General features: G+C 42.7%; 1 protein-coding gene across 4 annotated transcripts in view; it reads right to left on the bottom strand.

The window, feature by feature from the left end:
* Positions 1–26,138, bottom strand: part of MTSS1 (MTSS I-BAR domain containing 1) — a 116,699-nt gene extending 90,561 nt beyond the window's left edge. For all 4 annotated transcript variants that reach the window (XM_075270118.1, XM_075270117.1, XM_075270119.1 and 1 more), the window contains exons 1-3: positions 25,669–26,138; positions 5,083–5,144; positions 1,062–1,135 (exon numbers count right to left, since the gene is read on the bottom strand). In XM_075270118.1, the coding sequence (XP_075126219.1) occupies positions 1,062–1,135; positions 5,083–5,144; positions 25,669–25,740 (208 nt within the window). In that variant the 5' untranslated portion in view covers positions 25,741–26,138. The remainder of the gene's footprint in view (positions 1–1,061; positions 1,136–5,082; positions 5,145–25,668) is intronic.
* Positions 26,139–27,075: the final 937 nt, after the last annotated feature.

Genomic DNA, 27,075 nt, shown 5'->3' with positions numbered 1-27,075 from the left:
GCCGTGCAGAACCGGTCCTCTCAAAATTTCTTTGACAAGACCATACACAGAGTCACATTTTCGAGAGAAGATTCAGTTTGCTTGCACTCTACCGCACCTTTTAATAATGGATCCATTCCACCAATATCCATAACCAACCCATAAAAAATAAAATAAAATAATAACTATACTTGGAAACTCCAAAATAGCCTCATGTCCATCCAGGCAATACAGGAGCTCGGCAAAGAAAATAAGGGTGTGGCTGTCGGCAGTCTGATGACAGATTTCTGACACAATCCAAGAAAATTTGGAAGGCAGCTTTGGTTGTGATTAGAGATGAGCGAGTACTGTTCGGATCAGCTGATCCGAACAGCACGTTCGCATAGAAATGAATGGACGTAGCCGGCACGCGGGGGATTAAGCGGCCGGCCGCCGTCAAAGCGGAAGTACCAGGTGCATCCATTCATTTCTATGGAGCGTGCTGTTCGGATCAGCTGATCCCAACAGTACTCGCTCAACTCTAGTTGTGATGAGAGTCACTATCAGGGTAAGTTCACACGGTGTATCTTGGTCAGGATTTTGGGGCCGTATCTGCCTCAAAATCCTGACCAAAAAGACGTCTCCCATTGAAATCAATGGGAGCCGGTCGGTTCATTTATCTGGGAGACGTTTGTTCTGGCTCCCGTTAAAAGAAGCGACATGCCCATTCTTCAGGCGGATTTGCCTCGGGACATCGACCTGAAGACACTGCCTCCTCCCGACTAGGCCCAGTCATTTTGGCCTAATCCAGAGTGGAGTGCACTGCACCGGCCTCCACCTCAGGTTCCGGACCAAAAAAACCCATGTTAACCCGGCCTTAGATGGAATAACAAAAGGTGGGTAATAGATATTTAGTTTTTGAGGGCCGGATTGGCTATTTATGAAGTAACAGGGTGCATTATGGACCACCACCACATATACCTCCTAGTCACAGTGGTTGGGGAGAGGCGACCTACCAGTCTGACCCCACCGATCTAGTATTTATCACCTGTCCATCCAGAATTCTCCTTTTAACAATGAAAGTAATGGACTTGGCCACTTACCCCGAGTATTAGTTGCCATGTCAGCTACCTTCTGGAAGGCATCCAGGAATGCCGCAGCGGCCACCACGGTGGTCCTATAGGATAATAATGAGAGTTATAATCGAGCACACACACTTATTACCAGTCCAGACTCTTGGACAACCCACAAGGAGTCCACCATGATGTATGTGGGGTAAATAAAACCCATCTTATATGATGGCAGATATCAAAAATGTGGGCAAATCCTTCAAGTGATGGCTGATAAAAAACAATGTATAGAAAAACACATACAGGTGTAGCAGATCTATGTAGGACCTGTAACCGGTGTCACATGAGTTGTCACCCTACATTTGGAAAACCATAACATTTTGTTACTTGTACTGGACGTTCTGTCTATCTAATGGTCCGAAACCAGATGTGAATATTTTCGCTGCAGTAGCCAAAATGCGGTGAGATTAGCAGAAGCTTATAATGGATGACACCGGTGCGGGCCTTCATGGCGCTTCTATATAACAATATGTCTAATTAAATGACAATAGTTTCCGCTCGGTTGGAAACACAGCGGGAGACAATTCCAATGAATTTACAAGATGGAGCTGAGCCGACAGGAAAGAAATAGAGGTCACAGCGAATCTATTCATCTACATTGTGCGCAGTCATGTACATGGGGTTAATAATGGAGCTTTATGGGACGACAGGAGCCAAATATACGGGCACATCAACCAAGTGATCACTTGTAATACACAATATGTAGACATGTAGGAAATTTGTCCGCGCCTCACAAACTGACCCACAAGCTTGTAGAAAATCCCAATGCGGGAAAGATGTAATGTACTATGTGGACTAGATAGATAGGAGATGATAGATAGATAGATAGATAGATAGATAGATAGATAGATAGATAGATAGGAGATAGATAGATAGGTAGATAGATAGATAGGAGATAGATAGATAGATAGATAGATAGGTAGATAGATAGATAGATAGATAGATAGGAGATAGATAGATAGATAGATAGGTAGATAGATAATAGATAGATAGATAGATAGATAGGACATAGATAGATAGGTAGATAGATAGATAGATAGATAGATAGATAGATAGGAGATAGATAGATAGATAGATAGATAGATAGTTAGATAGGAGATAGATAGATAGATAGATAGATAGATAGATAGGTAGATAGATAGATAGATAGTTAGATAGGAGATAGATAGATAGATAGATAGATAGATAGGTAGGTAGATAGATAGATAGATAGATAGATAGGAGATAGATAGATAGATAGATAGATAGATAGATAGATAGATAGGAGATAGATAGATAGATAGATAGATAGATAGGAGATAGATAGGTAGATAGATAGATAGATAGATAGATAGATAGATAGGAGATAGATAGATAGATAGATAGATAGGAGATAGATAGATAGATAGATAGATAGATAGATAGATAGATAGGTAGATAGATAGATAGATAGATAGATAGATAGGACATAGATAGATAGATAGATAGATAGATAGATAGGTAGATAGATAGATAGATAGATAGGAGATAGATAGATAGATAGATAGATAGATAGGTAGATAGATAGATAGATAGATAGATAGATAGATAGTTAGATAGGAGATAGATAGATAGATAGATAGATAGATAGATAGATAGATAGATAGGTAGATAGATAGATAGATAGATAGATAGATAGATAGTTAGGTAGGAGATAGATAGATAGATAGATAGGTAGGTAGATAGATAGATAGATAGATAGGAGATAGATAGATAGATAGATAGATAGATAGATAGATAGGAGATAGATAGGTAGATAGATAGATAGATAGATAGGACATAGATAGATAGATAGATAGATAGATAGATAGATAGATAGATAGGACATAGATAGATAGATAGATAGATAGATGATAGATAGATAGATAGATAGATAGATAGATAGATAGATAGATAGGACATAGATAGATAGATAGATAGATAGATAGATAGGAGATAGATAGATAGATAGATAGATAGATAGATAGATAGATAGGTAGATAGATAGATAGATAGATAGTTAGATAGGAGATAGATAGATAGGTAGATAGATAGATAGATAGATAGATAGATAGTTAGATAGGAGATAGATAGATAGATAGATAGATAGATAGGTAGATAGATAGATAGATAGATAGATAGGAGATAGATAGATAGATAGATAGATAGGAGATAGATAGATAGATAGATAGATAGATAGATAGATAGGACATAGATAGATAGATAGATAGATAGATAGATAGATAGATAGATAGGAGATAGATAGATAGATAGATAGATAGATAGATAGATAGATAGGAGATAGATAGATAGATAGGAGATAGATAGGAGATAGATAGGAGATTTTCTTTTTTCGTATTGTACGTCCCAGCCAATGGCGGCGGTGCGTATACGCGGTATTGCCAGGCGACATCTCGGTATTTCTCCTCCTTTGCTCTTTCTTAGTCGCGCTCCCCGGCTCCTGTGTTACTATGGAGACAGATCGGACTATCTTTTGTAGAGGCGATGGAGTTGCTGTGCAGAGAGGATTGCGCATAATGGACGTCAGCTGCCCCCCCCCCCCTTACAGCGACCCAGTTTCAGAAAGCAGAGACTCGCACTTTCATTGACAAATTGTCACGTCTCTCCGAGCGCTCGATCTAACGCTGGCCATCTATCGTCCATCAGAGACCACCGCTGCCTCGTATCTGGGTCTCATAGAGGAGACAGCGGGTGGAATATGGGTCTCCACAGGAATATAAACCATGATGAAACCTATTATTACACACTGTCTATACATTATATATTACTGACATGCTATAAACATACAACCGCTAAATCATTGAAGGACAGATCTGCTATAAACATGTCATCTCGGAAAAGCCGGCTATGACATATAACATGCCCAAGTGATGAGGGTTATTATTGGCATATTGAATGGCACTGTCATGTAAAGGTAACTTCCGTACCAAAATCCTTCTGCCATATAGTTTATATATTGTACCGCCTATAGTGCACACATTATACCACAATACAGTGCCATTCAATATGAAAATAATATCACCCCATTGGAGGAGATTTAGGAAGACGGGCATGTTCAATCGCTGCCTTCATATCGGCCGTATCCCCATCAGTTAAAGGGAACCTGTCACCAAGCTTGGGGCCCCTAAACCAGCAGCGTGTTTGTACGCCATTGAGATTTAGGGCCCCAAATTGATAAACTCAGTTGCCATTAATATCTGATTCGTGGGGGTCCAACATCCGGGAACCCCAAAGATCAGTTCTTTGAAGCTTAACAAGCCATTGATGTTACATGACCTACGGTAATTGCAGCTCAGTTCCATTGAAGTGAATGGGGCTGAGCTGCAATACCAAGCACAGCCACTAGACAATTTAAGGCGCTGTACACTAGACAATTTAAGGCACCTTAGGCTGCATTCACACAGAGTAACGTTGGCGTTTTTTGTGCTTATTTTGGCACATAGCGCCGCGTATACGCCGCGTTTGCGCTGCGCTATTTTGCGGTCGTGTTAAACAGCGCAAACGCGGCGTTAACACGGCGCTATGTGCCAAAATAAGCACAAAAAACGCCAACGTTACTCTGTGTGAATGCAGCCTAAGGGTGGATTCACACGGAGTAACGTGCCGCATGACCTGGCACGTATACGCCGTGTGAGATTTTGAGCGCCGTATACACTCCCATTGATTTCAATGGGAGTTAGTCTCGTATACGCCGCATTATTTTGCGGCCGCAAAATAACGCGGCGTATACGATCCAGGCTCCCATTGAAATCAATGGGAGCGTATACGGCGCTCAAAATCTCACACGACGTATACGTGCCAGGTGACGTGGCACGTTACTCCGTGTGAATGCACCCTTAATTCTACGTAATGTCTTGTAGTGTACTGGGCATTAGAGCGCCACCGATCAGATACTGACCACCTATGCTAAGGACAGGTCATATATAAGTCACAGAAAACTCCTTTATGTCACGTTAATAAACATTTTGCTACTCACCTCAGCTGTGATTGCAGTTTTCCAGCTTTGTTAATAAAATCTTCCCAAACTGGGTAACTTCCCTACAAAACAAAACCAAAAAAATTCATGTTTTCTTTCTCATTGTCCATTGTCAGTGGTGAATTCTGAATGCAGCTTTAGTTGTGAACGGAGAAGAAACATCACAAGTCTCAAAATCGGCACAATATTAATAGTAAGGACAACGTGGACACATAATACTAATCTGTACCTGAACAGAGAAGACTACAGGACACTACAGCCCCATGGACCCAAGGTGGTATCCATTATGGCCACACGCACATGGGGGTAATTTTTATGGATCCATATGGCGGCCACAGGACCAAGTCCCAAAAAATGGCATCTTTCTCTAAACCTTATGGACTCTTGTCATATGCATGTGGTGTAGGGCAATTTTTTACATGGGGGTTGTCCAAATCTGAATAGATTGACTATTATAGTGACAATGGAGAAAAAACCTCCAAGAGTCACTAAATATTAAAAATATCAATGGGACAAGTTCAAGATGTTGCAAGCATCAGAAAAAGATGGCTGCAGTATTTCAAAAATAGCACCACCCTTGCTCAGTTTCTATGGATTGAATGGGGCTGAGTTGCAATACCAAACACAGCCTTTGAACAGGTGTGGCACTGTTTTTCTCACCTGGTAAATCTCTTTCATTGTGAAAGTTTTGTATGCTTTATATTCACCATTATTACATTATAGCTGCTGATGACTTCAATCCCTGACCCATTTTTCCCCCCACAATGTGGGCGGTAATTGGTAGGTGCCAATAATTAAGCTCCGCCCTGTGTGGGAAAAAAATTAAATGATAGAGGCGAACGCAGTCCATGGGCTTAGGCCCGGGTTCACATCTGCATTCAGGTTTCCATTCGGGGAGCCCCAGAACGGAAACCTATCCATATAAAAAAGCAGTTACCAAAGGAAACCCGCGGACCCCTTAGACTATAATGGGGTCCATGTGGTTTCCGCACAAAAAATGTGGAGAGGAAAGAGCTGCTTGTAGGACTTTTTTCTCTGCATATTTCATACAGATAGGGGAACGGAATGGCCTGAACGCAGATGTGAACCGCGCCTTAAGTGTTGACGTTTTTGGACTAAAGGTTTCTTTAGACTCATACAACCTTCCAAAAATACTGTGACACTGCAAGGGTCAGGCAGAGCACTGAAGGTCAATGCATCAGGTAAACTCTTTAAAGGGGTTGTTACATCCAGACAACCCCTGTTCATAGCCCTGTTAGGACATAGGGACATAATACAGTAAGGTTCCCCTATTAGGATCCACCCCCATGACCAGGGACTCTGATCTACCTCCACCGATCCCCGCTTTGGCCTGAGGAAGTTTCCCCCAGCAATACCAGCCAATCCAAGAACTAAGAACAGGGGCAACAACCCCTCTAAGTGGAGTCCATTGTGAACAAAACTATCGTAATGGACAGGAAGCAAAAAGATCAAAAAAAAAGTTGGATTAGGTCATTGGGTTCTCGATGACCGAAAACCTATTTTTAAACCCATTATTCCTACTCATTTTTCAGAACAACAGAGTCCCTGTTTGGGGCTCCCCGACAGCTGTGATATCCGATCATCCAGCTCCCATGTCTACTGGACTACCAAAATATACTGCCGAGCCTTCCGTCTCCAGACTTTTGCGCGCACAGTCGTGAGCGGTCGTTTTCTATAAGCAATTTTAGGCTTATTGTTTCCCCTTAAAATAGAGCCCTTGGCAGACATGTCCCAAAGACTGGAAGACCTGGGAACAGGTTAGTGATAGGGGGAATCATCAGCCTCCGAAAAACGTTCCCACTCTACGGCCTTTTAGAAGAAATTTAATCCACCTCATCATCTGAGTAATTGGCGATGCCTCTTTGTGAAGCCCGAGCTTCTTTCATTACTTAGGAAAAAAATTACCAGGATTAATTCAAAGGTCGTCGCAAGCCTCTCTCCGCGATAACAGATTGTTCTGTGAACCCGGGACAATGGCCGCTTTCTGTCCGACAGCAGCCGGCCGGCCCTGAAGGACAGTTCAGTAGTGGATTAGACATTTCACCCTGACATTTTCACAAAGATAAACTCAACTCTCTAAACAAAAAAAAACTTCTGAACCACCAAAATTAATTTTTGCTAAAGACGACAAACTTATGTCGCCAAAGCTTCCACCTGACATTGAGATACACTAGAAACACAACGTGGACCAATCTCCTCCTAAGACTTCGACAACAACAATTTTTGTCCATTCAGCACCTAAGGATGGCCCAGCGTTACGCTTTTTATGACTCCATAGCTCCAGATCCATAACAACACACTGGTCAGTCAAAACATTGGTGGGAAACCAGATTATCACGAGTTGGGAGCAGGAGACCCTTATAAACATATCATAAAGGGAATTAAAATAATACCGAATGAAAGTCCCAAAATGGTCTTGGTCGAAACTCAAAGCCATGATGCAATTCATTATTCCAACATCTCCATGTGTGGGGGGGGTCTTCTTCCTAGGCTAAGAGAGCTTAGGTCCTCCTAAGATGTTTGCCGTTGTCCAACCAGCACTTCAGGACAGCCCTGCTAACCTGGGTCTCATTATACGGCTCCATAGCTGCAGGTACATAACTACTCACTGATCAGTCCAAGAAATTGGGGGGTAACATGGGTACAAAAGACAGCCCTTAATATATACATCAGAAAAAGTTTCAAAAAAGAAATGAAAGTTCAAAAATGGTCTTGAGACTTGGTCGAAAATCAAAGCCACCATAATACACCTTGACCATTTATTCCAACTTTTCCGAGTGGGAGTAGGACAGTTCAGTTCCTCCTAAACTTTTTGCAAGTGTGGTAGAAAATTATAAAACCACAAAGTTCATCCAAAAATTTAGGTTTTTTTGTCAATTTGTGTAAATTTAGTCATTATTTGGTCTATTTGAACCTGTTGTGTTGGTGAAGTCCTCAAGCAAATACCCCGAGGACCAAAAAACCGGCACCTCCAAAAGGTACGGTCATACTGCCAATGTATGCCTCACATCAGGATTTGATTTTTTTTTTGTCAATTTTTTGAGAAATGACTCATTGTTCTATCCATTTTAACACCTTGTGCTCGAGTGCTCCTCCAGAAGGTTGCCTGGTGACTAAGGAACGTGCACCTCCATAAACTAGACTATAGTCACTTGGCCAATGTAGACCTCGCGGTCTGTCAATGATCTAGATGAGCCACTAAAAAAAGTCAAGAAGTTTTGTGAAGATTTTTTTTGTCCATTTCTATTTCGAGGGTCAGTTACCGTGTTAAGTAAAGCAAAGAAACACACTTTGACATTTCACGCTAGGAAAAAGAAACAAGAAACACACCCTAAGCTGATGGCAACCAACTCAGCGTGTCCGAGGACTGACGGATTCGCCTAGAAGCTTGTACGCCATGAATCACACCTCAATCTAAAAACGTAACAAAGAGATATTTTTAGTTAATTTCTAGTTGGATTTGACACAGGAGATGAAGCGAAGCCAACGGTGGACAAAACCCTGTACAATTGACGAGCCAGTCAGAGCACTTTTTGGAGTGTGGTCAACAGGATGAAAAAAAAACAACTCAAAAAGTTGAAAAGGCCAAAAAGTTCATATGATCTGTACAGCAATGAGAAACTAAAACCGTAAACAAGATCAATGCACAGGAAGATACGAGGAGTCCGTAACGTCAGACCACATCCTTGGGACACCACATGATTAATAGAAGAAAAACAAAAACACTGCCCTACTATGACATATAATAGTGCCCAACCAGGCCAGGCTACCACATTCATAATGACTTCCACATTGACAATGATCCTGGATGTTAGGAGGCCAGACTGACACAATTTTGGGACCAGAGGAGGAGAACATAAGAAGAACATTCCCATATACGTGAAGGAGAAATCGGCAACTTGGCCTCAGAGGTCCATCAAACAAAGGAGTCAAACAAAGGAGCAACTGTGGCCACCGCCAATAATGGACAGCAAAGAACCAGGACTCGATCATCTGGGTCTATGCTAGGTGTCAAAAAGTTATGCCTTGAAACCACCAAAAACTCTAAATCTAAGCCTTCTACAGGGATGGTCATCAGACAGAAGATGACCAAAACACATAGCCTATGATGGAACTGAAAAAAATGGTCACAAAAATCTGGATTGGATAAACAGGTGGTTTCTCGAAAAGAGAGTTCAGCACCCATAGTATCCAAATCTGGTAACAAAAAGTTCACCGTCATGGTGATTAGATACCTAGAGAACCTCCACAAAAGCACAAAAAGTTTCAAGATCTTCAATGAAATTTTTGCGACTTGGCTTTTAAAAATTTGCCCAACTTTAGAACATAACAATGCCTCATTAGGATGAGGACGACGACACAAAATTTTCATATTGAATGTATGGAGAACGTCCATATTACAAGAAGACTCGGCAAGCAATTGCAATGACTGCCTGTCCGTAAACATTTGCTCAATGTGCACCATGCCCTGCTGCACACAATTCTCCACACAGTCGATTTAGCATAGTAAACACGGCAGTCATGGGACAGTGAGGACCGGAGAGACACAGGCGGAGAACACTCAAATTAAACCCCATTCCACGCTACAACATACTCCATTGTTATAGTGATTTGTGATAAACTGAAACACACAAAAATCAAAACCAGAACAATTTGTGCAGAATGGCTCAGAGTACAGCTCAACGTCCTACAGCTACCGGAGACCGCCCAGTGAGGGGGATACAGACGACCAGAGCAAATGGGGAAGCTTGACAAATATTTAACTCGACTTGAGAACATGAACAGACCCCTCCTTACCAGAAAAAAGCCAGCACCGAGAGATTGTAGGTCACAATATTTGTAGAATTTCTTTTTTTTTTCTTCCTCATGTGGAAAGCAGCAGTAATTGTATTAATAGATATCATAAGAAGAGAGGACTTAAAATATACCAGACACTAGTGCTGAGAAAATATTCTAAAGATAAAATACTGCTCCTATGTACAAGAATATAACTACTATAATACTGCTCCTATGTACAAGAATATAACTACTATAATACTGCTCCTATGTACAAGTATATAACTACTATAATACTGCTCCTATGTACAAAAATATAACTACTATAATACTACTCCTATGTACAAGAATATAACTACTATAATACTGCTCCTATGTACAAGAATACAACTACTATAATACTGCTCCTATGTACAAGTATATAACTACTATAATACTGCTCCTATGTACAAGAATATAACTACTATAATACTACTCCTATATACAAGAATATAACTACTATAATACTGCTCCTATGTACAAGAATATAACTACTATAATGCTGCTCCTATGTACAAGAATATAACTACTATAATACTACCTCCTATGTACAAGAATATAACTACTATAATACTGCCCCTATGTACAAGAATATAACTACTATAATACTACTCCTATGTACAAGAATATAACTACTATAATACTACCTCCTATGTACAAGAATATAACTACTATAGTACTGCCCCTATGTACAAGAATATAACTACTATAGTACTGCCCCTATGTACAAGAATATAACTACTATAATACTGCTCCTATGTACAATAATATAACTACTATAATACTGCTCCTATGTACAAGAATATAACTACTATAATACTGCTCCTATGTACAAGAATATAACTACTATAATACTACTCCAATGTACAAGAATATAACTACTATAATACTGCTCCTATGTACAAGAATATAACTACTATAATACTACTCCAATGTACAAGAATATAACTACTATAATACTACCTCCTATGTACAAGAATATAACTACTATAATACTACCTCCTATGTACAAGAATATAACTACTATAATACTGCTCCTATGTACAAGAATATAACTACTATAATACTGCTCCTATGTACAAGAATATAACTACTATAATACTGCTCCTATGTACAAGAATATAACTACTATAATACTGCTCCTATGTACAAGAATATAACTACTATAATACTGCTCCTATGTACAAGAATATAACTACTATAATGCTGCTCCTATGTACAAGAATATAACTACTATAATACTACCTCCTATGTACAAGAATATAACTACTATAATACTGCCCCTATGTACAAGAATATAACTACTATAATACTGCTCCTATGTACAAGAATATAACTACTATAATACTGCTCCTATGTACAAGAATATAACTACTATAATACTGCTCCTATGTACAAGAATATAACTACTATAATACTACTCCAATGTACAAGAATATAACTACTATAATACTACCTCCTATGTACAAGAATATAACTACTATAATACTACCTCCTATGTACAAGAATATAACTACTATAATACTGCTCCTATTTACAAGAATATAACTACTATAATACTGCTCCTATGTACAAGAATATAACTACTATAATACTGCTCCTATGTACAAGAATATAACTACTATAATGCTGCTCCTATGTACAAGAATATAACTACTATAATACTACCTCCTATGTACAAGAATATAACTACTATAATACCGCTCCTATGTACAAGAATATAACTACTATAATACTACTCCTATGTACAAGAATGTAACTACTATAATACTGCTCCTATGTACAAGAATATAACTACTATAATACCGCTCCTATGTACAAGAATATAACTACTATAATACTGCTCCTATGTACAAGAATATAACTACTATAATACTGCTCCTATGTACAAGAATATAACTACTATAATAGACCTTAGAAGACTGATCACTACCGCATATTACAGTTCCAAAAGTCCAGAGAACCTCTCCATTCTGGTTCCTTTGGTATAGGTTGGTGGGGTTCTGAGTTTGAGATCCCTCTCTATGGTGTTCACATGGCCTAAAAGGGCATATAGATAGTGGTCGTCTTCATGAGACAACTGCTTTAAAAGCAAAGTATGGTCTAGTAACCTTAAAGAGAGGTACGTCGGGTGGAGAACCTAGGTATTATGTCTACGACTGGTGGACAACTTGTAACCTACGACGTAGACAGAAGACTGGTCATGGTGGTTATAGGGGATTCCTATTGGGTGTTTTGGTAGATGTCCCCGGTGGAAGCTTCTGTGCTTGACAAGTTGGGGACTTTTTGAGTGGCAGATGAATAGATTGATGTCGGAAGTAATTTAGGTAACCACCAAACTCAACTCCGGCTCAACTAAAATTGGACATGATGGATGCCAATGTCCTTACAAGACACTGGTTGAGTGAATGTCCCCGAGTTGGAATAACCCTGCGGATCAGTCAGCCTGACTCTCTCCCTCCCTTTTTAGAGTCATAATTAAATCCGTCACAATTAATAGACATGGAGGAGGGGGGGGGGGCTAAGTAAACAATCCAGCAGATGTAAGAAAAGGCCTGACGTGACCCTCGTCTTACCCTCCCACTATCAGATTTGTGCTGGCATACGCTCTGCGAGCAGCCCCAGACCAGAGGCTCTTGTTTGCCGGCTGTATTTAATCAGCCCATCTTTTAGGTTTATTATTAAGCTGACAAAGGAAGAAGAAACTTGGAATGGTGACAGAACGGCGTCTGGGCCGCGAATACAAAGCTGCGCTGCCCCTTTAAGAGACGGTATTTGCTTAAACCAAAGCACTGAGTCAACATAGGCACAATATTAGGTGATATGAGCACAAAACAGACCTGACCACGGCTCCGAGATATCAGAATCTCTCATAAAGGAGGGTTGCTTGAGCTTGAGGAAGGGGCCACATGGCGGATCGGTGGGTAGTTCTGCTGTCTTACAAAATGGGGATCGGACCAAAGGGAAACATCCCCGAGGTCTCTTGTTTTTGTAGGTCTCGTTACAGTACCAAAAACTTACCGATAAAGTCGACAGACTTCCCACGACACTGGTCCTAGTGAGTGCTTGAAAAGTGGTCATTGGGATCCCAAGTGTCCTAATATAAAGGGGTCCCAGATATGCTATTAATGTCATTGGGGGGATATTTCTGCAAGCAGACACGTTTTTTTCTTTTTGCCCTGCACTCACCCCTAAAAGCCCCAAGCGATCTGATCACCTGTCACAGGCAACAACAACCATGCATTAACATTGAAAAGGTCAATAATTCAACCGACTGCGAAATACTCGGCGTAATAACTTGTCAAAAACTATCAAAGCAACGTATGATAAAACGTATGGAGTTGGGGGCAAATAGGGTACAAGGCAAACCAGGGCAGATGTGATAGCCCAATGGGCCTGTGTCCTTATGGTTCATATTCTATGCTTATCTGGCCGGCAACTAAGAGACTACATGGCAGGGGGGAAATTCTACAAAATAAGGCCTCATGTACACGGCCATGTGCACAGTCAGGGTGGTTTTCACCGACCCATTCATTTCTATGGCCCAATACACGCGGACATGGATTTTCATGATCCGGTGTATGGGGTGGGGACTTGTACAGTTCCTGTCCATTTTGCGGACTGTGCTCACTGGCCCCAATCAATGGGGCTACAGTAGCATGGGCGATACATGGATGACATCCATGTGCCATTCCATTATGACCTAGCGGCACACGCATGATCGTGTACATGTCACCTAAGAATGCTTCCAAAAATAGAAGGATGTTTGTCAACGACCAAAGAGAAGTGAATGAAGTAAAGTAAATCCCGTCAATATTCGGTGTGACCTTTGCCCTTTATCAGTTCTTCTCGGTACCTGAAGACAGTTTTTGGCAGAACTGGACAGGGAGGTTGTTCCCGCCGCCATCTTGGAGAACTAAGCCCAGATCTTCTATGGATGTTTCTTCCTCCAATCCGTCTGTCTCTTCATGTCACCCCAGACAGACTGGACGATGGTGAGGAGATCACGGCTATATCTGCGGGGGTCGGATCATCACTTCCAGGACTCCTCCTCCAAAGGGCAAAGGTCGCCCCAAATACTGATGGGATTTACATTTTTCGTTTCTTCATCCTCCGGTTGACCTTGATGGACATCGGCGTTGTTCCAACCGTACTAATAAGTTAATTTCATTAATTGACAACAAATAATCTATTAACCCTTCTATTTTTGGAAGCGTTCTTACTTGCAGCATTTTTGCTGATGATCTCTACTGTCATGAACTGGACTGAGCTGCAATACCACATACAACCTGTGGACACCTATGGCGCTGTTTTCGGAAACAAGCACCCATGTCTTTTTAACCCTCTACAATCTTTTTAATATGGAGTCTTGGCTCTTAGTCACCTATGACACAGCAGATTCAGGCTGCCATAAAACTGCCAATGTCTAGTGGTGCTCTGCGGAATGGACGGGGCATATTGCTTACAAATGTCCCAAAAATGGGAACAAAAAGGGCATTTCTAATGGCGAGTCTGTTCTGAGCCGGTTTCTTATGAGTAGTATAAGGGCACATTTATCAACACCCGACCCAATTGTGGGTCCTCTAACCAAAAAGAACAAATTCATACTATTAGATCCAGGGCTGTAATAAATGAGCCCACATTATCCATGTGCGATATCTGCTATGGCCTTACCGTGACATACAGCGTGAGGAAAAAAAAAAAACGTACAAAAACGATAACGTGCAGGACCATACACGTCTAGGGATCCAGTGAAGCGTGTAGTGTATGGCCGTCAGCTCCTAAGTCTCACCAACCCCTATGTGTATAATGTAAACTAGCGCACCTGCAAGCACGGCGCACATGTGGGTCATAAAGAATGTCATGGGCTGGATGTAACACGCATGTGTGGTGTATACATGTAATGGCGGAGGCATGTCCTGTGTCACGCTGGGCCGCTCTATTATCTGCCACTCCATGTATATACTGCTAAACCGTACAAATATTGTAGATATTACAATATTGTATGCAGGCATAACAATGAGTTTGTGCTATTCGGGCGTCTAGGAAAGCTGGGTGCAACCACTGTGGCAGCTGCAATGGCAGGGAAGATAAGTCGCTACCCTAATACGTAGTCCTCTGATCGCAGATGTTGGGAGAAATGACACCAGTATTGACAATTTTGGATTTCAACATGGCTGATCCTTACTTATACCATAATATGTATGAAATAAACATGCAAGCTCGGCTTGTGCTTAGAAGCCCTCAGCTGGTCTACTAGCCAAGTGGGCGGTAACACTGTGATTGTTCTATGTGTTGTATGTCGTACAGTGTAACCGCCCACTTGGCTAGTAGATCTTAATTGATATCAACACTAACAGGGCTTATAGCTTTGGAATAGCTGAACAGATTTTGATAAACAAACACCAGAATGCCAATCAGATGATGGACGCCATTGGGTTTTGATGAATCTTTTTTAACCCACAAAGGGCCACAATACCCATGACGGACATCCATCTGAACGAGACCTTATTGTGTCCCTGCTTCATGTCCTCTAGACTGTAAGCTCTTGTAGGCAGACACTTCTCTCTTATTATCAGGTGTATTGTTATTCGTTATTACGTAGGTTTCATGTTCCCCCGCTTGCACAGATCTGCGGCCTACGTGGGCGTCATATAAATATTTGGTGTTATTATTGCGCCACCGCCAGGGCTATTCACAACAGACGAGAACCCACTAATATATATAGGGAGCCGCCTCTTGGAAACATACCGAGGTTCATACAATAGGATGTTCCATTTCCTAAATTCCTACAAAAAATATCAAAAATAAAATGACGGGGAAGGAAGAGCGGAGGACGCCATTGTGTGGGACAAGACCCTAAGTAAACACACAGAGGTGGAGGTCTCGCAACACAAGGGGCTTGGATTTCACCAGATCTGTAACAGGGGACCTTGGAATAACAAGGACGACCTTTCTGACCCCAAAAACAATAACAGTGCCCTTTAATGGTGTCCTTTGCTGTCAGGCAGGACTCTTACAATTCTGCAGTGGTGTCGACTTCAAAGCCACCATCACAAGCAGTACACGGCCTCTGTTTATGGGAAAACCGGAGCCGCCCCTGAGCGGCCGATCTGCTTACATGTTATATTTACTTATTATTTTAAGACTATAATCCGTCACGTGGGCTCTCAGTGATTTCCAGTCACCCATCACCAAAGTAAGAGTCTTGTTCCTGGACCTTGTATCTATAACCAGTCCCCATGAACACTCAGGCTAGATATGGTCATCTTCAGCCTGGGATTGCTTTGTCTTTTTTTTAGGGTCAGTCTGGAGCAGCAAAAGCCAGCACACTATTGTAATGTTAGGGTAAACTGTTCTAACTTGTAGGCCGAAGCATAAAAGGTGCTTATATTTCAAAGCCTAAAAAGTAGCCTTAACTATCTTAAAGGGAGTGTGCACTCATGCATTGTCCTGATTTGATGTCTTAAAGGGTGTATGTCACCAGAACTCAGCTTATCAAACCAGCTGTGCAGATAGATAGGCTAGGGTCTCCTGAATCAAAAAGTGTTTCCCCCTTGTGAATCGGTGCCTCCGTTGCCGAGATATCACCATTTTGTCCATATGCAAATGAGCTCTACCAAAATGGCGGCGTCCTTTGCTTCAAAAAAGCTCAATTGCATGATGACAAAAAAACCAATATCTCAGCAATAGAAGACCCAATTCACAAGGGGGAAACACTGTTTGATTCAGGTGACCCTAACCTATCTATCTGCAGGGCTAGTTGATAGGCTGGATTCTGGTGACACACTCCCTTTAAGACATTTTCAATACAATCTCCAACGTGTGATTCACTGTTGATACTATAAACTACTATAATAATACATGTAGAAGAGGAAGTTCTAAAAGCCACACTTATTGACGTAGCCGGCCATCGCCTGAAGGGGACACATATGATAATGACGCCCTTGTGAGTAGGAAGGTCCATAACGCTGACGTTATTACACTCCAGACAGACACCTATGTGGTTTTTTGTCTCCACTAACACTGTATATATACGTGGCAAAAAGCAAATACAGATGGGCGCGCAGATCACAGACGTAAACATCTCAAGCAAAGCAAACGTTGCATCAGGCAAACAAAATCTGCGGAAAAACACTGGAGGATTTTCTCTCCGAGTAGAAAATGATATTACAATCTGAGGAAAAACCCGAAAACGTACAACAGCTAAAATCACAATAAAAATATGAGGGATGGCGACTTGTTCTGATACTGAAGGACAGAATGGTTTCTTCTGTACTTAGGTGTAGATGCAGCGCATTGTGGGGGCTCAGGCGGTAGACATTCAGTTAGATTTCAGCTGTTGGATCACATGTCTGACAATAAGGTGGGGCTAAACTGTAAGGGCAACCAGTATAATTTTGAAAGCAGCAGATGGGAAAATTTCCAAAATACCATCAGCTGGATGACAATGACAGGCCTTAAAGGGGATATCCAGGACTAGAAAACATGGCTGCTTTCTTCTTCCCTGAAAGTGACATCATATCTGTTAGTTCTGTCTGAATGGGACTCCCAAAAGAGATGATGTCACTACCTGAGATGAAGAAAGCAGCCATGTTTTCTAGTCCCAGATACCCCGTTAACTCCCCAGGTTTTCCATGACAGCCATGTTGGTTGTCACAGAGTTATACACTCACCGGCCACTTTATTAGGTACACCATGCTAGTAACGGGTTGGACCCCCTTTTGCCTTCAGAACTGCCTCAATTCTTCGTGGCATAGATACAACAAGGTGCTGGAAGCATTCCTCAGAGATTTTGGTCCATATTGACATGATGGCATCACACAGTTGCAGTCGCAGATTTGTCGGCTGCACATCCATGATGCGAATCTCCCGTTCCACCACATCCCAAAGATGCTCCTCTATTGGATTGAGATCTGGTGACTGTGGAGGCCATTGGAGTACAGTGAACTCATTGTCATGTTCAAGAAACCAGTCTGAGATGATTCCAGCTTTATGACATGGCATTGCATTATCCTGCTGAAAGTAGCCATCAGATGTTGGGTACATTGTGGTCATAAAGGGATGGACATGGTCAGCAACAATACTCAGGTAGGCTTTGGCGTTGCAACGATGCTCAATTGGTACCAAGGGGCCCAAAGAGTGCCAAGAAAATATTCCCCACACCATGACACCACCACCACCAGCCTGAACCGTTGATACAAGGCAGGATGGATCCATGCTTTCATGTTGTTGACGCCAAATTCTGACCCTACCATCCGAATGTCGCAGCAGAAATCGAGACTCATCAGACCAGGCAACGTTTTTCCAATCTTCAATTGTCCAATTTCGATGAGCTTGTGCAAATTGTAGCCTCAGTTTCCTGTTCTTAGCTGAAAGGAGTGGCACCCGGTGTGGTCTTCTGCTGCTGTAGCCCATCTGCCTCAAAGTTGGACGTACTGTGCGTTCAGAGATGCTCTTCTGGCTACCTTGGTTGTAACGGGTGGCTATTTGAGTCACTGTTGCCTTTCTATCAGCTCGAACCAGTCTGGCCATTCTCCTCTGACCTCTGGCATCAACAACGCATTTCCGCCCACAGAACTGCCGCTCACTGGATGTTTTTTCTTTTTCGGACCATTCTCTGTAAACCCTAGAGATGGTTGTGCGTGAAAATCCCAGTAGATCAGCAGTTTCTGAAATACTCAGACCAGCCCTTCTGGCACCAACAACCATGCCACGTTCAAAGGCACTCAAATCACCTTTCTTCCCCATACTGATGCTCGGTTTGAACTGCAGGAGATTGTCTTGACCATGTCTACATGCCTAAATGCACTGAGTTGCCGCCATGTGATTGGCTGATTAGAAATTAAGTGTTAACGAGCAGTTGGACAGGTGTACCTAATAAAGTGGCCGGTGAGTGTATATTTTATTTCCTTAAAGGCAGTGGCGTAACTACCACCATAGCAGCAGATGCAGCTGCCACAGGGCCCGGGACATTAGGGGCCCGGTGACAGCCCCTACCCCTGCTGTCAATATAGTCAGGGGTCTTTTCGGACCCCCGAGTATAATGATTGGAGGACCAGGAGAGGTAAGAAAAATAAAAACACTGTTACTTACCTCACCACGATCCTGCCAGGCCTCCTTCCTAGTTGTCTGACGTCTCTGACGTCACAAGAACCCGGCCTGCGTCCCGGGGCATGTGACATCCGACGTCATTGAAGAAGGACGGCAGCAGAGGAGCCAAGGGACGGGTATGAAACAGTAACTTTTTATGTTTTTATTCCCCTAGGCCTCCGATTATTATACTCTGGGGTCTGAAAAGACCCCAGAGTATAATAATTGTTTATGGGTGTCCACTATGGGACATAATACTGTGTGCAGGGGCCACTATGGGACATAATACTGTGTGCAGGGGCCACTATGGGGGATAATACTGTGTGCAGGGGCCACTATGGGGCATAATACTGTGTGCAGGGGCCACTATGGGGACATAATACTGTGTGCAGGGGCCACTATGGGACATAATACTGTGTGCAGGGGCCACTATGGGACATAATACTGTGTGCAGGGGCCACTATGGGGGATAATACTGTGTGCAGGGGCCACTATGGGGACATAATACTGTGTGCAGGGGCCACTATGGGACATAATACTGTGTGCAGGGGCCACTATGGGACATAATACTGTGTGCAGGGGCCACTATGGGAGATAATACTGTGTGCAGGGGCCACTATGGGGCATAATAGTGTGCAGGGGCCACTATGGGGCATAATAGAGTGCGCAGGAATGCGTAGGAGGGGGTCGGTCGAGGTCTTTGGCATCGGCCGGGGGGCCCATGTCAAAAGTTCGCCACGGGGCCCCACCATTCCTAGTTACGCCACTGCTTAAAGGTGTCCTCTTTAGAGATGAGCGAACACTGTTCGGATCAGCCGATCCGAACAGCACACTCTAATAGAAATGAATGGAAGCACCTGTGACGCTGGCTGACCGCCGGCAAAGTAAGCGTCACAGGTGCTTCCATTCATTTCTATGGGAGCGTGCTGTTCGGATCGGCTGATCCGAACAGTGTTCGCTCATCTCTAGTCCTCTTCCCCAATGTGTCTGGAGATCTCTACCTAGACTACAAATCTAGACTATTTCCTCATTTCTGTGTAATAATGAATATAATTCGAGATCACTTAAATTTTTGTTAACCCCCGCAGTCTTAAGTCACCATCAACAACAACAATGTCCCCTACCGCTGCGGTAACAATGTAAATCAGCGAGTAAAGCTCAGAAAGCACAGCGCTCACTTAATGGAGATTATTAGTGCGTTTCCACTCCCAGCCTCATGATGGTATAGCAGGGGGAGAACATTAACTCCAGCAGGGGATCATGGGTAATGGCCATGCAAAACAGCCCTCAGTCTATTGAAAACAACACCGTAGGAGATGCCTATCCATCCGCGACTCAGGGAATATGCATATACGCTGATAGATGTATATACTAGCTATGGGTGTACACACACAGCCGCTGCGACATCGAGGTGCTCGAAATTTAGCAAAATTTTACTACGACCAAAAGTTGAGAAGAAGGTTGTAAAAATTTAGATACACCTGGTTACTCTCTTCCAGAAACAGCGCCACACCTGTTCACAGGCAGCATCACGTATTACAATTCAGTTCCATCGAAGTGAATGGGGATGTGCTGCAATACCACATGTCCCCTGTGGACAGGTGTGGCGCTGTTCTGGAATAAAAGTGATTCTTCTACTTTAAGGGAATGTGTCAACAAAATAGGATATATTTTTAGAATTTTTGATATTTTTTTCTTGAAATTTTCCCGGTTACTGACAATATTTTAAAAGAAAGGCCTAAATATTACCACTAAGCCTAATACTAGATTGAAATTTGCCAAGTCTATAAAAGGGTTTTCTTTGCAGCAGTTAACTCATTTATAACACAGACCGGATAACAATAGAAGATAACGCCTCTATAGATAACACCACTGATATCATCATGACATCACTACTGACAGTAGATGATGTCACGGCTTATCTCCTCCCCCCTCCCTGCACTGAGCATGTCTACAAAACTCTCCCAAAGACCTCAATCTGTTACCGCCTATGACCATGACAGTGCTGTAAAGCAGATCACTAAACGCTGTTAAGGAGAAGCTCAGGCAAAATCACAAATTTCTTGTCATTGGATATGCTGTAGTGACTGTAGAGGTATCAGAATATCTGTCGTGCAGATCCATACATAAGCACCATATGGCGGCACACAAATTGCCGCCAGCTCCACCATTGACATGTGGCCTATTTTCTGCACGCATTCGGGATCACCCTGCTTATATATGACTACACGTATCAGCGAGACAAGAGATAGAGGAGGTCATCAATAATTGACTAATTAAACCTACACAAAAGTGCAGAGTGTGGACACGTCATTATCCAAGGGCAAATAAGACAACAACACGCTGCATTAATGGACCCCCCACCCCCTCGCCAGCTCCAGGACCTTATGGACACATTAACAAATTGTTGGAGAAATCAGGAAAAATACAGTATTAGGGTGCATTCACACTGAGTAAACGCTAGCTTATTTTGTAGAGTAAAATTACACTTGTAAATTTTGCTATCCCATTGACTTCAATGACATTTTACAGGCGTATTTTTACAGGCGTATTTTTTACAGGCGTATTTTTACACTTGTAAAAAAATATCATTGAAGTCAATGGGATAGCAAAATTTACAAGTGTAATTTTACTCTACAAAATAAGCTAGCGTTTACTCAGTGTGAATGCACCCTTAGGAGGAGATCAGACTGAAAGGGCTAGTTCACACGTGAGTAATAGGGGAGGTTTTTGACAGCGGATTTCGCGTCCAAAACCTCCCCTTATAATGGTGGTCTATGGAGACCGCCGGGCTTCTGTTCTCCGCTAGCGGCGAGCTGCTGCTAGCGGAGAAAAGAAAGGACATGTCCTTTCTTCAGGCGGAAGCCACGCTGTCTCAGTCGCGCGGCTTCCGCCCCCCGCAGCTCCCTCCTATGTCGGCTCATTCATTTGAGCCGACAGCAGAGGGTTAAGCCGCGACAGCGATGGTCGCGGCGGGCGGGTTTTGACAAGAGAGAGACGCGGCTCGCCGCGTCTCTCTCTGTGTCAAAACCCGCGCGGGCAGTTCACGTGTGAACTAGCCCAAAGGCTTTGTCCTGAAGAAGGAAGAGAAGGTGTGACCTGATGGCTACAGGAACAAAGATCTGATGACCTATTCATCAAGAGCAGTGACCAGAGTCCTGGGGGAGGCGTGAGAGCAGTTTGGATGCTCTACTGAGCTTGATAGCCACTCTACTTTGTGAATATGGGGCCAACGATATAAAGATTACAGACCCAACCAATAGCAGCAGGTGTGTGACAAACTACATGCCAGGATCTCCCGGGTCTCCTTCTCACCCTGCCTGCCTCTCAGTTTCCTTCTTAGTCAACATGTGTAGTCCCTCCTGGTCTCCTTCTTAGTTAACAAGCGCTGTCCCACTTGGTCTTCTCAATCAATACGCGTAGTCCCTCCTGGTCTCCATCTTAGTCAAAATGTGTAGTCCCTCCTGGATTCCTTCTTAGTTAACAAGTGTAGTACCCTCATGGTCTTCTTCTCAGTCAAAATGCATCATCCCTCCTGGTCTCCTTCTTAGTTAACAAGCGCAGTCATTCTTGATCTTCTTCTCAGTCAATATGTGTAGTCCCTCCTGGTTTCCTTCTTAGTGAAAATGCGTAGTCACTCCTGGTCTCCTTCTTAGTTAACAAGCGCAGTCCCACCTGGTCTTCTCAATCAATACGCGTAGTCCCTCCTGGTCTCCATCTTAGTTAAAATGCGTAGTCCCTCCTGGTCTCCTTTTTAGTTAACAAGTGTAGTCCCCTCATGGTGGTCTTCTCAGTCAAAATGCATCATCCCTACTAGTCTGCTTCTTAGTTAACAAGCGCAGTCCCCCTTGGTCTTCTTCTCAGTCAATGTGCGTAGTCCCTCCTGGTTTCCTTCTTAGTCAAAATGCGTAGTCCCTCCTTAGGCCCGTTGCACAAGACCATGTGTGGGCCACCGGCCATGATTGAATGGCACCATCAGTGCCCATCTGGGCTCCAGTCATGCTTCCGCAGCCCCATTCGGTCAATGGATGGGGGCTGCAGAAGCATAGCCGCAAAATTGAATAGGAATAGGACCTGTCCCGAGTCTTTTGGCCTGGACAGTCAGCCTGATCACTGATCTATATAATATATGGTCATGTGCCTTGGCCAACAGAAATGAATGGATCAGTGGGCTATCTGAGAAAAACCCAGATAACACATTGAACAAGCATACAGTCATGTGCAAGGGGCCTTAGTCCCTCTTGGTCTCCCTCTCAGTTTACATGCCTGGCCCTCCTGGTCTCCCTGCCTGGCCCTTCTGGTCTCCCTCTCAGTCTCCCTGCCTGGTCCTCCTGGTCTCCCTCTCAGTCTACATGGCTGGTCCTCTCGGTCTCCCTCGCAGTCTACATGCATGGTCCTCCTGGTCTCCATCTCAGTCTACATGCCTGGTCCTCCTGGTCTCCTTCTCAGTCTACATTGCCTGGTCCTCCTGGTCTCCTTCTCAGTCTACATTGCCTGGTCCTCCTGGTCTCCCTCTCAGTCTCCCTGCATGGTCCTCCTGGTCTCCCTGCCTGGTCCTCCTGGTCTCCCTGCCTGGTCCTCCTGGTCTCCCTGCCTGGTCCTCCTGGTCTCCCTGCCTGGTCCTCCTGGTCTCCCTCTCAGTCTCCCTGCATGGTCCTCCTGGTCTCCCTGCCTGGTCCTCCTGGTCTCCCTGCCTGGTCCTCCTGGTCTCCCTGCCTGGTCCTCCTGGTCTCCCTGCCTGGTCCTCCTGGTCTCCCTCTCAGTCTACATGCCCGATCCCTTTCTTCGTCACATCAGGAATAATAAAAGTAAACGGAGAAGTATAAAACGAGAAAGTATACACATACCAGAGAAGGTAATCAATCAGTTATTCTCAAGGATACAACCGGAGTCTATTAAGAATTAAGAATTTTCCAAACATTAAAATGCAGAGATATTTAACGTCAACAAGGAGTTCATATTATCCAAGGAGATTATTATCCCGTAATCCAATTTTTAGGAGAGTGATGTAAAATCCCTGCTAATCCAGGTCCTTACAGGGCACTATAGAGAAGGAAATTGTTCTATCACCTCTACAGAAAGAATAGGGATGGATAGATGGATAGATAGATAGATAGATAGATAGATAGATAGATAGAGAGATAGGAGAAAGATAGATAGGAGAAAGATAGATAGGAGAAAGATAGATAGATAGATATGATATGATATAGATAGATGATAGATAGATAGATAGATAGATAGATAGATAGATAGATAGATAGATATTATGGCTCAGTGTCTGGTTTCTCCCCACTGGATGTAATACTGCCCCATATATTATAAATCTAACCACCAAAAAGTGACGGTAACAGCAACAAACACAAGTGTGAACAGAGATTAAAAAACAAGTGAACAAAGAAAACAACTGAATGTTTCTAAGAAGGACAACACAACAGCGGAATATTTAGAATAGTTATCTCTGGTGCACATAGTTTGCTGACAGGTTCTCAAGTGTGACCTATGGCGGTGCAAGCTGCTGTATACGGAGACCTTGGGTCATGTGCACGACTATAGATACCTATATGATTTATCTATATACTGGCTGAGGACGGCAACACACTGCAAGCAAAGAACTAAAAACATACAAATGTACATACGGTAAGTATTTTATATATATATATATATATATATATATATATATATATACATACACACACATATATATACTGTATATATTACACAAATATATATATATATATATATATATATAATTACACACATATATACTAGCAAGATAGGGTATATATCTCGCCATATGTAGCGCCCTGTAATAACACTGCTGCAAATTCCTCACACCATAGCAACATGAATCCAGTCCTGCCCCCTATACGTGAAGTCACATAGGGGGGGCTCGCTGTGAGCGCTGACTGGTGGATGACAAACCGGCTACTAAATCCATAATAAACAGGGATTGACGGTCAGGTGTCAGCCAGGCACCTGCATACAGGACAAAGAGTCAGCACTGAGGGGGTTAACCATAGAGCCTATAGGGATATTACATATAGGAGACAAATACATGACCCCAAACAAGAACAGAATATATTACAGGTAATCCGATGGCGGAAATAATCCCCTGCCCCTATGATGGGGGTGACCTCCCCCTCCCCCCCCAGTCCTGTATAGACCTCCAGTCTTGACACCTGTTTTCGCTGTTGCCCCCCAGGGAAGAATTTGATCAGCTGTTTGTATGTAGCTTGCAGAACAGACACAATGAGACTGCCCCAGCCACAAACACGGACCCCCCCCCCTCCAAATATTCTTTGCCAGGATGCCCCTATACCCATGCCAATAGGACTGGGCACTGATAGCAAGAACAACTGCTGCCAAGTGCCCGGCCGGCGCATAGGAGCCAAGTATTACCAATCATTAGAGGGGATTTTAGTTGGGCGCCTAATCATAGACACAAAGATTTGCCCCCAACTTGGCGAATGTGGCCATCGATATTCATTATCCTATTGATCGCTCCGTCACGACTAGGACTACAATAGTCACAGGGTTTACCATGGAAAACTGCAGAATATTTACAGTGGGGTATAGGTGGAGTGTCCGCTAAGAGATTATCAGGGGGCTCCAGCACACACAGGGTTAATCCCCCCCCTGCCCGGGTCATCCTCTTACCTTCATGTCACTGATAATGGTCTGGAACAGACCTCCCAGGGCACTGCACTCCTTCTCTATCACAGCCTCCATTTTCAGTATGGGATCAATCCAGAGAACAAGTGGAGCAAGGTAAATCCAGCAGGGTCAGCAGAAGACAGGATCCCTCTAGATCAGCACTAGATCCCCAGCAGGAGGATTCTGAGATTCTCTCCTATCTGCAATCCTTGTATTCACAGGAGAAGAGAAGCCAAGGGAAGGGATGGGCTGTGCAAAACCCCCCAGCTAGAAAGCCCTCTGCAGGCAGCTCACAGGCTCAGGATCACCCCCCAGTGCAGGATCCATTGCAGGACATAGTACAGAGATCCAGTAGATCCAGTGGAATAGTCAGGAGACTGAATGGGAGCAGATAGAGCTGGGATCTGTGCTGGGAGACCTGCAGCTGCAACACAAAACCTTCTCTGTCAAGCTATGCACTGCCTGGCTCTTCCCCTTCCGTCTGGAGAATGGGACCTGCGGGGGCGCCCCCTGCTGGACGTCCTGGAGAAGTGCGCCCAAATCCTGCACTATTGTGTCTACGGCGCATACACACTGGATACATGGAGGCTACAGCGTATCACCTGCGGTTACTGCAATCTCTTCTAATATATTATATTGTATTATGTTATATATTACACTACATTGCAATATTGTATATATTATGTTGTAATGCAGTATATTATATATTACATAATATTACATTACTTATTATATCATATTGCATTGTATACTATATTATATTACATTTCATACTATATTACCTTACATTATATATAGATTACATCATATAACATTATATTACATATCACATTATATTGCCATATAGTGTATACTCTTACAATGTATTACTTTACATGACATACTTTATATAGTACATACATTATAATATATTATATATATATGTAATAACATATGACATACCACATTACATTATATTATATATTGCAGTAAATTATAATATTTTATATTATTTTACCTTACATTATATATTATATAATATAACATTAAATTACATATATACATTATATTATATTGCACTGCATTATATACTATATGACATTATATATTATCTTATAATACATTATATTATATATTATATCATATTGCATATTATATATTAGATTACATTTGATTATACTGCATATTATAAGATAAGATAATCCTTTAATAGTCCCACATTGGGGAAATTTCAGTATGTTACAGCAGCCTAGTAATACAGATACAGGATAATACACAGTAATATATTACAGACGTAGACACACATATGCTGAGAAGAGAAGATATACTAGGAGTCCATAGCAGCTAAGGAACAGAGAAGAAAGAAGGAAGACTTCATAGTCATAATCATTAGTTCTCTGTGCGGAGTGTCTTCGCTTGGACCGATGTAGA

Source organism: Leptodactylus fuscus, chromosome 4 (assembly GCF_031893055.1).
Source record: "Leptodactylus fuscus isolate aLepFus1 chromosome 4, aLepFus1.hap2, whole genome shotgun sequence".
NCBI classification, from domain to species: Eukaryota; Metazoa; Chordata; class Amphibia; order Anura; family Leptodactylidae; genus Leptodactylus; species Leptodactylus fuscus.
Note: the sequence above shows the minus strand (reverse complement) of the source record. Positions and strands in the feature narration are given on the sequence as shown.